This window comes from Pseudopodoces humilis, chromosome 1 (assembly GCF_049639895.1).
Source record: "Pseudopodoces humilis isolate 2021_Gansu_Grassland_sample_001 chromosome 1, ASM4963989v1, whole genome shotgun sequence".
NCBI lineage: Eukaryota > Metazoa > Chordata > Aves > Passeriformes > Paridae > Pseudopodoces > Pseudopodoces humilis.
The window spans coordinates 85,593,929-85,608,265 of NC_142200.1; the positions used below are offsets into that span (position 1 = coordinate 85,593,929).

Consider the following 14,337-nt stretch of genomic DNA (forward strand, 5'->3'; position numbering starts at 1 on the left):
AAGTTGTGATGTTCATAAGCCATGAGAATCGATATAAATGACTGTGATAAACATTCTCTCTCTTTACAGGATGTACTCTATCAGGTACCTGTTTTGCTATCTGGTGTCATAGCTGAGCTATTGAAAACTGACTGTAACTGAGGCAGTCTGGGAAATTGCAGAGGGACAGGGTTGAATTAATTCCTTTTCTGACAGTGTGAAAAAAACCCACACATTCAAGCCAACAAATTTTAATGTAGCATTTATACAGCAAGATTGCTTGGAAGCCTATTCCTGTTTTACGTCCTGAGAAATGGGAGTGACGTACAAGTTACCCAGCTGTGACTGCTGGACTGAAAAGGTTGGCCTGCATTTGCCAGGAGTTATTAAAACAGGCTAGATTGCCCAACTCTGTTTTCCCAAAGGACAGGGAGGTATCTGAGCTGATGAGGTCAGTTTTGCGTTCCGTTGTGCCATGTCAAACACAGCTCTGAAGACCAGCAAGGTTTTGCCAGCCATGAGAGTCCTTCTGACCAGCTGGCAAATTCTGTTGTCCTGGGAGAGACCAAATGAGTTCATGCCAGTATTGATTTTGAGTGAGCTACATACCTTGCTGCTTGTAACAAAGGCAAACACAGAAAGACAGATTTAATGTGGGTACAAGTTCATGTTGTTTTCCATTTTCATGTTGCACTTCCAATGAGGAAAAAAATCTAATGGTGTAGAGGGGGGAAAAAGGAAGGGGGGAAAAAAATCTAATGACTCAGACATGTAATGTTCAAGTGCTAACAACTCTAAAAGGTGATCTAGAGATGTGTTGTTTTGTCATGTTTTATATGCTTTCCAGTGGTTAATTTTGGAGGGTATGTCAAGCATTTGGAATTTCTTAGTGTCCTTAGACAAGAGGTAAACATCTTCTGTTTGAATAAGTTTCCTTACAGAATTTTAAGAAGACACTGAGTTATGTTTTCCAAAGGCAGGCTGCTAGGTGGCAGGGCAGGAGCAAAATCCAGCAATTTAAGAAAGAAGGCAAGAAAGAAAAGGTAATTATTTTAATACTTTAGCAATAATTTTGGAGGTAGAATGCCCTTTATATCAACCTAATCTGGGTAAGATTAAGCTTCTTCCTCACTGAAGTCCAAAGCAGTATGCTAGCATAATGTGGGGCAAGAATTTGATCAAATTATACTTTTCCTAGATTAAAAAAAAACAAAAACCTGGAACAACCGAACAAAACCCCACATAAACATAGAGGTTTTACATGTGAGAACCTGGATCCTAGTGTTCATCAGAAACTTTTGAAAGAGATGCGGTTCTGCAACTTTCTGGAGATCCACATTAAAACAAACAAAACCCATAAAACAAAACCCTTTTCAACTCCTATGCTGTGAATACCCTTTGGAAGCTGAAACCATTTTTTCTCACTGATAATCTGAACTTTTCCTTTTCAGAGACTGTTTATTTGAGTAAAATTGTTGAAATGCAACAACAATCTATAAGGAAGGCAGGATGACAACTTGTATATGGGAGGGGGTTTTTTATCACCATATAATTTACTGATTAAAAGATTGACAAATGGCCTAATATTTTCAGTGTACCACATGAACATAAAAAGTTTAGATAAATACCTTATAAATACAAAAGGTATTAAACCTCTCTTGACGCCTTTATGAACCACAAGATCAAAGCAATGCTTCTGAAATCTTACTGAATGTAAAGTTTTTGTGCAACATGGTTTTGTCACAGTTAATTCCAATTTCATTCTGAATTTAGAATCTTTTGTGCCATTACTATATATTTACTTGTCATGAAGAATGGCTGTGATTTTATACCAGATGCAGGGAAATCTTGGACCTGCTGAAATCAATGACAAAACTCCACCTCCACCACTGGGTGAGGTCAGCATATCACTCAGATGAAGAGACATTCCTTGCCTTACTGCCAAAGACTTGGTATTAGTAGCTGAAAAGGACATTCAACATCATTATAGGAAACACAGCCATTGCTGTAGTTCAGAAAAACTGAATAAGTGTATTTTCATGCATTTAATCTCATTAGGAACATCAGATGAAAGTCTGCTGAGACACAAGAAAAACTATACAGCAGACATCTCTAAAAGTGCTGTCTAAGGGATTCAAAGTTCTAATGGGTTTTGCTTGCTGGGCATCCTGCAGAAATTACATTTAAGTATTTGTATTTAATATTTGGAAATTAAAGTAATCACTTCCATCTATTTGCTTCCATTTCAGTACTTCTCCCATTATGGACCTTATGCATGCCTTTTTGAAGTACAGCTGCTTGGTTTTCCTGCATAAAGAAGAAAATTAGGTCTAATAATCTAACTTCTGAATAATTTCTATTCATATTGTATAGATCCACTGAGTTTTTCATTCAGTGTTTGACCATCTTCATAAACATAGTAAATTGAAATCTAGAGAAGCTAGAATTTCCTATGGCATAGGGAGCATTTTACTTGTTGTTTTTAATAATTAAGGAGGCTATTAATATCCTTGCTGGAATTTTTGTACAAAAAATAGGACCGCTAAAACCGGGATAAAGAGCTACATAATTTTCAAAGCAAATCAAGAATATTGTTTGAATGAATGCTGCTAGAATTTGAAAAAGGTGGTATTAATTTTGTGTGTGAACTGTGATAATCCCTGCCTATTTCTAAATCCCTGTAAATTGTTTCACAGGGCTTAGGAGTTATGACTCATTCACATTTTCTGACAAGCTATTGTCATGGGAAATCTAACACATAAGTAGGAAATTGGAGAGATCTGGCATATTTGAACTAGGTACATCCAAAAAATTGAATACTTTACCTTGGACTAACTGGAAAATCTGCTAGCTTTAGGTTTGGAAGTTGAAGGTAATATTAAAGGTGCATTAGAAAAAATTATGAACAGTATTTGAATGGGTTTCTGTTTTACATTGTGTATGTTAGTTGAATCCACAGATTCCTCCAGTTACTTGACTCTGGGTGTCTGCAAACAAATATGTTCATATTAATTTTCTGCTCAAATGATGACAACTATTGATCCAAGCAGCTTCACCAACTTACCAAGCTCCATATCAAATATAGCTCCTGACCCAAAATCCCTGATCTAATGACTGCTGAGAAATACATTCCCATGCAATCATAGTCAGAATTGAAAAGCAATACCATGGATTGCTTACCAGTGAATTTCACATTCTTTTTTTTAATGTCATTTTCAGTAATCATCTTGAGATTGAAATGTTTCTACAAAATGTGTGTGCTGATTACAGGATGAGGTCAAGGTGGGCTGTTGTGAAACAAGAAGCAGGGAAATTTAAGTGCTGTGTTGATGCTGTGTGTAGTTGATAACCCTAAACATATCTGGTCCAAGCTTAGGGAACGCAAAAAGCCTCATGGCTGCTAATAATGCTATCTCTCTTTTACTAGGAAATCTCTCAGCTTTTATCACAACATTTTCTGTAAGAGCAAATGTGGTAAATAGTACTTAGAAGCCTGAGACCCTGGTTGCACCATTCTTTTAGGAGAAGCCATTTTAAAACACATAAGAGAACACTAAATGCCTCCTTAACTCATGTCCTTTGGCAGGGTTTGCTGTGTAGTTGAACATCTGTTCTAAAGGTTCATCTGATTTTAAATTACTCCTTTCGAAATCGTAGCAGTTGATTCCCGCTAAAATATGAGTTTGTGTGCTGTTAATTCCTTGATTTTAATTATTTTCCTGCAGTAGGGATTCATGTTGGCTTAACTGCTTTAGCTTATTTTCTATGAATTGTAGATCTTTTTGCAGGCCTGTCTCGCAGAGTTATGGAACATATAAGAAATGTGTATTAATTGCTACCATATTACTTAACTCTTATCAATATTTACAGTTGTTTTCTCTTTTTGCTGTCCCTTATTTTGCTTAAACCTTTCACATTACTACGAAATTTGTAGTAGTCCAAATGGTTTTGCCTTATGAGCAAATGGCATAATTTTTTCCCTTCGCTGCTTAAAACGTTTGTTAATGATCTGGCAAGCTGGGATAGCCTCCACATGAGGAAGTAAGGGCTGGTTTCTTCATTTCTGCTTTCCTCACCACATAATAGATAGCACTTTAGGAAATTAAAGCAGCAGTGCTGTATTTTAGGTAAACATATTTTAAGTACTAAGCACTCTTATCCTAAGCATCATCTATTAATTTTTCTTCCTTCCAGCTTGGTAATTAGAGGTGCCACAAGCCTCAGACAGCTGAGTGAGGAGGTCTCACCTCCAGGCACAAGTAAGAAAGTGCTTGCAACCTGTTTTCATCACCGTGAATGTTACATAACAGGAGAGTTTGGGAGAGACCCGAAATTTCCGTCCACTGCTCTGCTGGAGACACCAGCAGGTTGGACTGATGATGCAAACAGGTGACACCAGCTCGTGTGCTGCCATGTCCAGGAAGAGGACAATTGTGTTCCTCCTTCCTGTGCTGCACCACAGAGCTCAGCTGAGTAACTCAGGACCACGGTCTGTGGTTTAGCACCATGAAGTTGAGGCTGTTCGGTTCGAAGAGCTGAAACGGTGGCACACCAGCTCCCTTGGAGCGGACAGGGCAAAGGAACGCTGCCATGAAGGGTTTAGCCAACAGCCTGCCGAACGTGGCAGCCTCCAGCAGAGCTGGTGATCAGCAGCTGATGGCAAACTGGTGTTCATGTTTTCCATCAGCACAGCGGGTGCCAGGCAGGATGTTTGTCCTTCGTTCCTCTTCTTACAGTGCCCTAAACCAAATGACAAACAAATGTCGAGTAGTCAGATTATCCGGCATTCCTAAGGAACTGCTTGCGGTGCAGCTCTTCCGTCAAGGTGTAGCAAGAACATCCTCACAGCAGTGCCTGCTAAGAAAACTGTTTGGTGATGTTTCTGCTGCTCTGACATTCAGTCCTCTGCCAGACACAGACTGCACACTCAGTTGAACTGCAGTGTATTCACTCACACTGGGAAGCTGCTTTTTGGCAAGCAGACTGATGCTAAAAATAAAACAACCTATGCAAAACAAACAAACCTCCTTCCTAAATCCATATTGCTTCAAAATCCATGTTGCTTCAAAAAGCACTGGGTTGTCTGCATATGCTTTTTGGTGTCTCTTCCATGAGAAAAAGAACGGAGGGAAGTTTAATAATGTAGTATTTTTGCAATCATCTGTGCAAATCACCCCAGACAATTGGTGTGGCACGCACAAAGTATAGAACCAAGTTTGGAAATTTCTCAGTTCCAAATTTGGAAACCTCATTCTACTTATAAAAAACATGTTGTTATCAAGGATGCTGTTTACTATGTGTCATGCCTACAAAATAAAAGTGGGAGGGATTCTACTTCTCTTTATATATTTAGGGACAGTGCCTGTATTTTGTTTTCCTTTCTTGATTTTGTTTTTAATTGGAAACTTTGGAGATAGCCTGACCTTCTAAAAGGGTGTTTGTGCACACGTGTGTGCCTCCTGAGCCTTTGGACTTGATTTTACACAGGTAACAGTACAGTTAAGTACCGGCTGTGGGTGAAAAATAGATATTTGCTGACAAAACATACTGTACTTTAAAAAGTTAATGCCTTTGAAGTTTGTTTTACCATTGGGGTTTTGTCCTCAAGCTCTGGTCTCCAAGATTTTCTCTGCAGTTAGGATGGGTGGAAACCGATTTACACACGAAAGCCGGGGGTCCCACAAACCCTCAGCAGCAGGCGAGCGCGGCTCACGGGCAGCACCCAGCCCTTCTCACGCCCAGGCCGGTGGGGAGGGCGGCGGCTCAGCCCCGGTCCCGAGGGGCAGCTCAACTCCCACCGCCTCCCGTTCCCTGGGTGGACGGAACTCCTCGGTGATGCCGGGCTGGGGGCTTCCTGCTTAATCCTCACCCTCCGGGCTCTTTCTTCGGTGAACCTCCGACGGGTGGAAGCCTAAATAACGACGACGATGATGATAACAACAACAACAACAACAACAACAACAACAACAACAACAACAACAAATTAATTACAGGAATACAGGCTCCAGGAGCCCCCCGGCCAGGGTGTGTGGGGCGGGGCGGCGGGGCGACCCCGCGGGGGGCGCCTCTGGCCGGGGCCCGTCTCTCCTCCAAGCCCGTAAAACCCGGAGCGTTTCTCTCTGCTCGCTGCTCCGCGCCCTGGTAACGGCGGCCCCCGGCGGGCGGGAGGACGTGCGGGGCCGCCCGTCGCGGCTGTTTCCGCGTTGCCCGTCCAGGGAGGTCCCGCCCCCGCCCGCGGCCGCCCCAGCCCCAGCCCCGCGGGGAGGCTCCGGGGCCGGCGGGGGGGCGCGCCCCCAGCCCGGGGCCTGCGGCGGGGGCGCCGGATAAAGCGGTGCCGGCCCGTCCGCCTGCCGGCACAGGGGCGGCCGGGGCGGGCCCAGCGGGGCGCCCCGCCATGGCGAGCCCCGCACGCCCGCGGCAGGAGCTGGCGGCCGAGGAGCGGCGGCTCCGCGGCGCGGCCCCCGCGGTGCCCCGCGACGCCAAGCGGGAGGCGGCGGGGGAGCGGCTGGTGCTGCTGGAGCTGCGGCGCTGCGGGCGGGCGCCGTCCCCCGGCCCCGGCGAGCGGCAGGAGGAGGGGGAGGAGGAGGAAGAGGAGGGGGAGGCGGCGGCGGGCGAAGATTGTTGCGGCAAGTGCAAGAAGCGGGTGCAGTTCGCCGACTCGCTGGGGCTGAGCCTCGCCAGCGTCAAGCACTTCAGCGACGCCGAGGAGCCGCAGGTGCCGCCCGCCGCGCTGTCGCACCTGCAGAGCCCGCCCGGCGAGGAGCGGGACCCGCCGTCGCCCGGCGCCGGGCCCCCGCCGCCCGCGCTGCTCCTGGTGCCCGACTTCCCCGACGGCGGCGAGCCCGGCACCGAGCGGCTGCGGCGGCAGCGCGTCTGCCTGGAGCGCCTGGGGCGGCCCGCGGCGCCCACCGACGTGCGGGGCACGGTGCAAGTGCTGGGCGGCCCCGGCCCCAAGGAGGTGACGGTGCGCTACACCTTCAACGAGTGGCTGTCCTTCGTGGACGTCCCGGCCGCGCCCCTGCCCCCCGAGCCGCCGGCCGAGCGCTACGGCTTCACCCTGTGCGTCCCGCCGAGCCTGCGGGAGGGCTCGGCCCTGCACTTCGCCATCCGCTACCGCGGCCCGCAGGGCGAGTTCTGGGACAACAACGGCGGCCGCAACTACACCCTGCGCTGCTGCGGCTGCCCCGGGGGCGGCCCCGCCGCCGCCCCGCCGGCCCCCGCCGCCCCCCGCTACTGCCGGCGCGGGGCGAGCGGAGCCGAGGGGAGCCGGCCGGGCTGGGGCAGGCGGCCGCACCCCGCGCCCGGAGTGAGGCCCGGCTCGGGAGGGAGACAGCCAGCGCGCCGAGGGCCCCGTCCCGGAGACTGCCCCAAGTCTGGTGGTTTTTAAGCAGGAGCTTCAGTTTCTGCCAGTGAAAGATGGATGTGCGTAGGCTCGCATTGCTGTGGCTTGTGGAATTGTTCTCCTTTTTGGCTTTTTGTCCGTTTTTTCTTTTTCTTTTTTTTTTTTTTTTTTTTTTGAGAGAGAGAGAAAGAGACAGCAAGGAGACTGAGTAGCGTGGGCTTTGCTTTTCCCCTCTTGAAGTGAATTTTTGAGGTCTGGATTTGGGCTTGACTCCACTTACCCGATTAGTCAAGAGCACTCGTGTGAAAACTTGGTGGCATGTTCGCTACAGATTTAACTTGGGATCCCAGTTGTCCTGTTCTCAGATCCATTTGAAAGACACAGTAATGCGACAGCAATGGTGTGCTTTGTCCTTTTTTTGTTATTTTCTTTTAGCTCAATGGACTCTGTAACAATACGATTCACTGTTTGCGAGCACCTGTCAAACCCATGACAGGCTTGCGTGCTCGTCCCACCTTTGCCATGGCTGCGGCAGCTTGAACAGCTTTGTTTTGGGGATGGATCTGAGGCTGGAATGGGAAGCCCTGGTTTTTGTCACTCAACACACTTTGATACCGCTCCCCAAGCTCGCATGTAGATCCCATCTGGCTAATAGCAGCCAACAGGGACTTCTGCAGAAATGTTTTTGCTTAAAATAGACTGGTGACTTCTTTTCACACAACTGACAAGTCTAAAACTGGGACGAAGGAGGAGTTAAAATACTTGCTGATGGTGTGTTTATCAGGAGAACTTTGGTAACACCTTTGAGTCGTGCATTGTGAAGTGAAAGATGTTGTCCATCTCGTACACGGTTCTGTATTTTCAGATTTGGGTCTGGTTTGGATGACCCTTCTCACTGAGGAGTGACCCTGTAAAACAGAGAGGGTGTCCTCAGTAACAAATGGAAACGAGTGCCTTAGTTCAGCTCTCCTTACATTACATTTTGCACCACATTTCTCAAGTATTTATAATTTATTCAGCTTTTTTGCTACATATTTTTCCTGTATTTGTATGTTGCTGGGAAAGGACTTTGTTGTGCACACAGCTGGACATTTTTGGCGCTGGACACTTGAATTGATTTTATAGTCTTCACTCTTGCACTGCAAGCCTAGAGGTTGACTACTTCTAGTGTCCCAACTCTTAAAATTAAGCAAAAACTACCAATGCAAATGGGTTTGTAAGAATAAAAAAAAGTTTAAAAAAAAAAGCCATAAAGCTGACCATTACACATATTTTCTTTATTTTCTTTTTTTTTTTTTTTTTTTTTTTTTTAGCAAAACATACCTGGAAGCTTCTCCGGTTTGCAACCTGGTTGTGTCCCCACCCTGTTGTGTGCATGTCCTGACCTGGGACAATCCTGTCTGTAAGCAGCGTTTAGGGCTGTAGCTGAAAATGAGAGTTGTCCTGCCAGAGCCATGAGGCTAGTCACCCTCTAAGTCCCTGACAGCTCCTGTGACAGGTGTGTTGAGCAGAGCTGTGGTGTGAGGAAGCTTTGCTAGCATGGGTGGAAAGTAGACAGGTTTTGCTCAAGTTTTGTTCCAGCTCTTCTGCAACTTTGACTCTTCTTGTTTTCTTTTGACACAGTATCTCAAAATATGGGTTATTTTTCATTGATGAAGAATAGATAAGACATTGCCAGAATGCAGAGAGTGCCCTGACATGGATGTATGGTCTTCAGTAAGACCATGGAATGTCATTTTCCTTTTTTGAAACAGAGCATACTGCAAGATTTCTCAGGTCCTCATTTCCTCTGGAGATGTAAAACATCTTAAAGGCTATTACGAGAATATATAAAAAAAATAGCTTTGTTATAAAATTCCCTATATTTGAGAATAATTTCAAGCCTGCAGGTAACCTGCCTTTTGAGATGGCTGGAACACACCCAGAGCTAAAAGCAGGAAGTCTGTTGGGGGAAAGATGCGAAACAGAGGGAGCTTCAGACTAAGGGTCCTGCAGTTCTGCTGTCATGTGCACTGCTGCTGAAACACAGCGTGTCCTCCCTCCTCCCAAAAAATCCTGCACGTACACCACAGTGCGAGAATACAGCCCGAGAGAAGGAGGTGTTTAATTCCTTCAGAAACCATTCTGCGGTTAGACTGTATCAGTTGCTCTGACAAGGCACAGAGGGAAAGCTCTCTGCAGGCAAACGGAAATTTGTACTGTTGTCCTTCAAGTTACATGTCAGCTCTCACCAGAAAGGTTTTAGGGGAAAACAGTGAACTCTACTACTTCCCTACACAAGTTTGTTTTAAGTCTGTCATGCATTATAGAATTACAGGATGTTATATGGAATAACCTGATATGAATTAGCCTTTCTTCAGATTGCTGCATCAGTGAAATAGTGTGCTCTTAAGCTGATGTGTGGTGCAGTGTCAAGATTGATCCTTCATTTAAATACAGTGTAATATTTGGGGTTTCTGGAACCCATTCCTAATTCTGTACTTTGTTTAGTAGTTGCTTCAGAGAAGAAGGAAACATTGCCAGAAAAAGGAGGGGAGGGATCTCTCCTTAACAGAATTTAAAGGAGCAGCCAAATTCTGATGGCTGTGTCTGGGCAGTGGTACCATGAAGAATCCTGGATGGTTGTGCGTAGTGATAGAGGCCTGGAAATGTTCTCTGGTCCACTGTAAACATCGACACCCAGAAAATGTAACATTTTTGTGTGGTTTTCAGATGTGTGACCTGAAATTCGAAATGCAAGGAAGTACTTGCTGAGGCTAGACAGAAAAGTCCCTGAGTGCTTCAGAAAATCAGTGCCCATTAAAAATCCTGCCAATTGTGTTAATTAAAGCACAACATTTTTGTGCTTTGATACCTGGTGAAGTGCTTTTATTTGTTATTAAAAATTACTTTTTGTGAAAGTCAGGAGAAAACCTCTAGATGGGAGTCAGACAAACTTTTTGATAGACAGTTCACTTCTGCACTCTTAAGATTTTACAGAAGCATAGATTTCCAAAGCAGAGTTCAAAGACAGCCTACTCACAGTTGTCTGTATTTTCACTGCTGAGGTTACTGAGGGCTATGGAAATGCAAGGCTTTATCGAAGATTACACTGGGCAGCAGTTGTAAAAATCCAACTGGACCATGTGTGTACCAAAGGCTTGCAAGCCCACATCAGCAAAACCCAGCGCTCCGGCTCCTGGTCATAGGTTGAGACATATGGCATAATTGCAACATTATTCTCAAAGGAATAGAATCAAAATGAAGCAGTTTTAATTCCATTAAAATCCTGGCCAGTAGAGTAAAATGTTAAGTGAAGCACTCTTTCTGTTTGGTTGCATTACTATTAATGTATTCCATAAGGATTCAAAGCATAACTTTTGGACGATATTCGCATAAACATGCTCCCTCCTCTAACCTAAATAAGAAATTTAAGATTTAGTCCACTTTTGGAAAAATTCCAGCTCCAAAAATTTTTATTTAATGCAGATTTCTGTTTCCCCCACCATGGATTAAGGACTTAGGGTAGGAATAGCCACCAAATGGTTTTATAGGTGTATATAAATGAAGAAAGTTTAATATAGTTGAAATTCTGTAGGGGTAACTGTGAAGGACAGAAAAGTTAAATATTTCTTAAGCATTTTTTTGCCATGTACACTTATTTTTAAACTCAGATTTAAATGATTCAGAAAAGGGTTGCAAAGCTAAATTTACTTTAGTGTCCTGAAGATCTGTAAGCTTGCATGAAACCTACTTCTGTTTTATTTAAAATTGGAGCTTTCAGTCAGTACTTGGAAAGTCTGGCTTCTACTCCCATTGGCTTCCCTGGGATTTGGATCGAGCCCAAAGTACTGCAGGAAGGTAATGGAAATGATCTAGGTTTAATTGTCCATTCTTTTCAGAGTCTTGTGTTATGGGGTTAGGATAACATGGCACTGTGATCAATGTTCATCTGTCAAGAGTTCAAAATCTGCTGTCTGTGCATGGCAGTAATTAAATCACCTTAATTGTTTTTTCATGATTCTTTCTGAGAGAGGGAAAATTACTTGCCTTGGATTAGCATATTGCCAAAGACTGTTATAAATATTTATGGGGTGTACTCTTTCAATAGAAAGCCTGTACATTCTTCACAGGTCTCCACAGTTCTTTTTCTTGAACACAGAAGAGTAGTTACTTCAACTCACTAATTACCATCATTTCCCCCTCTTGCAAAGCTTCAGTAGATACTGGTTTAACAGTGAAAAAGGTAAGTAGTTTAGAAAGAAGAATCTCTTACAAAACATATTTAATGACTTCTGTAAGCTGTAGAATCTTTTTGAAGGTGCATATGTTTGTGAAACAGGTTTGAGAGTTCCAAATTTTTTCCATTTACAGAAAATATACAGTTTTGGAAGAATTACTGGCTTCTCTCTTTGTTTTTCTTCCTGCTTTCAAATTAAGGTCTCATGCACTATTCTTATATTCTAGACTAGTAAAAAAAGAAAAAGTAGGCACGTAAATGCTCAGTTAAAGAGCTACACAGCTTAGTTCTTTTTTTTATAAAGGTCATTAAGCAACATATTCCCAAGAGTATGAAATAATTATGCCTGTGTTAAGAATGGTGGAACAAAGCGAACAGTATAGTCCTGACTTGAATAATGCCAGGATTTCACTGTAGATCATTATGGAAAACTCAGGAAAACAGTCAGTGCACAGCTCTTTCATGGCTCTGTTTACGCGTACGTATGGTCTGTGCTGGGTATTGGGAGAGGTGCATTTATGTTGCATTACAGGAAGTAAAGTTGAGGGGCTGGTGCTTCTCCATAAAGTTATTCTGTCTGCTGGTGTTAGAAGGTAAAAGTTTTGCTTTTAATGCCTGGAAACTTGGAAGTTTTTTTTTTTTTTTTTTGATAGAAATACCTTCTGAGAAAAGTGAGTAGAAAGTTATACTCCTTCTTAGCCAATTTCAGCACTGTATGTTAAGTGTTCACATGCTTCTCGCTTGGGTTGCTCTTCTCCTGAAAATCTGAACCTCTGATATATCTGGGCATTTTGAAGCCATGCTTTCAATTGCAGAAAAATTTCTTGAGAGGTTGTAACACACAACAGAAGTGCTTCTCTTTTGAACAGTTACTAATATTAATCAAATGGTCCCTTTTTTCTTTTCAGAGTGCTGTTTCCAAGTTTATCCTGTAAAAGTAAGGATGAATTTCAGTATAGGGAAACACTAACATTTTGGTTCATACTGCTGAGGCCAGTAGTTTGCTAAAATGTCAAGATCAGGAAAAAAACATTTTTAATATAATACAAAAGCAAAATTGTTTTGCTAAGACATTGCAGCTTTAGTAAAGATATTTATTGAGCTCTGTTCTAAGGAAAAAATAAATACTTTTTGTAATAGGGGACATTGTACATAAGTCATGGGATCATTCCTTTGTGTTTTAACTATTCCTGTTGTTTACACTGCTTTGACAAAACCCAACAAAGCTTCTGACAGAGTGCCAAGAGAGATTTAATGAGTATTGCAACGTAAACGGAACTGGTGAAGCACAGAAGGTGCAGCTGTAAGAGCGCAGCAGCTCTGAGGCTGGACCACAGTGCCAGCCCTGGGCTGCTCTCTCCATTGGCAGTGATGAGCACATCCCTAGCCAAGAGTAAGGACAGGGCAAGTGGACACCAACACAACACTAAAGTCATCCCAGCCTACACCTGGGCTCCGCTTCCTAAGCCAGGTGTGCTTAGCAAGTATTTTCCTTCCATAGCTTATAGAGTTTCAATGATAAAGCATTTGTCAAGCTATGTTGTTATATAGAACTGGGCATGTTTTGGCAAAATGCCTTCGAATGGACATCGTGCAAGGAAAGAATATATTTGTAGGTGTCTGTCAATTGCGTACAACCCATATGCACATAATTAACACTAACTGACCATGCACTTAGATTGTTTGTTACAAGCAAAGGAAACATGCAGGCCTGTCCAAAGCAGGGAACAAGCATCTAAAATGCTGTTGTGTTTGATGAGTAAGTGGTAATACCTTTGCTAGCTTTGCACTCCTGTTAAGAACCTAGATAGTGTTAACGCAGACTTTTGGACTGTAGCAGCAGAGGTATTCTTACCTTGCTTCTAATAAGTAATGTATAAATACTGTATAAGTACAGTATAAATACTGCATGATAAGCTGATCAGTAATTTCAAGTAAGAACTGATTTGTCCTTTACTGAGAAGGTCAGCTGCCTTACCCTCTGCAGGATGGATTGGGGACAGAGAAATTACAGAACCCCATTACTTCCCCCACCCCCCCCCTTGGTCCTCTCTGTACCTGAAGGTTACTACTGTTCCCCTGAAGATAGAAATAAGTAAGGGAGAGAGAATCTGAGGGGTAGCCTTGAGAAAGAAGGTTGGAGCAGATGGCATGAATTGGGACTGCAGAAGTGTTCTATGTACCACAAAAACTTAACAACAGAGTTTTTGGGCATTAATGGAGAAGTAATCTCCTTTATAATTTGGAGGGAATTAATAAGACATTTCACGTTCCCATGACTGCCTGCCTGTATGACAGCACGTACCATCTACAGCTGTGTTCTTTTTGGAAACAATACTAAAGAACTTCACGGAAAGGTATTTTGGAAGAACTGATTATGCATTGAAAGAGTTCCCTTATTTTTTCATAAATATGGTGAAAACAGATTTAAATAGTAAAAATGTTACTGATAGAGTTGTCCCTCTTTATAAATTAGGGCTATGCTATTTATAGATATGTTTATTTTGCTTCCTAGCATACATTCTCAGATCTTGAAATGGTATGCAGTGCTTGTTCCAGTAATTAAGCTATTTTAGACAAGGATTTTACGTGTACTGTTTTAGTGACCAAGTTTCTTATAGTATAAAACTGGCAGCGCTTACAAGCCTGTGTCATCCAAGAGTGTAAGATGTTACTGCATTTCTCTGAGCTTGCTGGAATCTTAAAGAGCAGTCAAACCCTTCTTCCCCTGCACTTTGACCATGAACTTAAGTGCTCCAGTTGTGAATGTGGAGATTTCAAATACAGGATCTAATGT

At 43.5% G+C, this 14,337-nt stretch overlaps 1 protein-coding gene across 1 annotated transcript; it reads left to right on the plus strand.

Annotated features, from left to right (window-relative positions):
• Positions 1-6,373: 6,373 nt before the first annotated feature.
• Positions 6,374-7,861, plus strand: PPP1R3G (protein phosphatase 1 regulatory subunit 3G). Its single transcript, XM_088053482.1, has 2 exons — positions 6,374-7,285; positions 7,757-7,861. The coding sequence occupies exons 1-2, from the start codon at positions 6,374-6,376 to the stop codon at positions 7,859-7,861; spliced, it is 1,017 nt and encodes a 338-aa protein (XP_087909608.1).
• Positions 7,862-14,337: the final 6,476 nt, after the last annotated feature.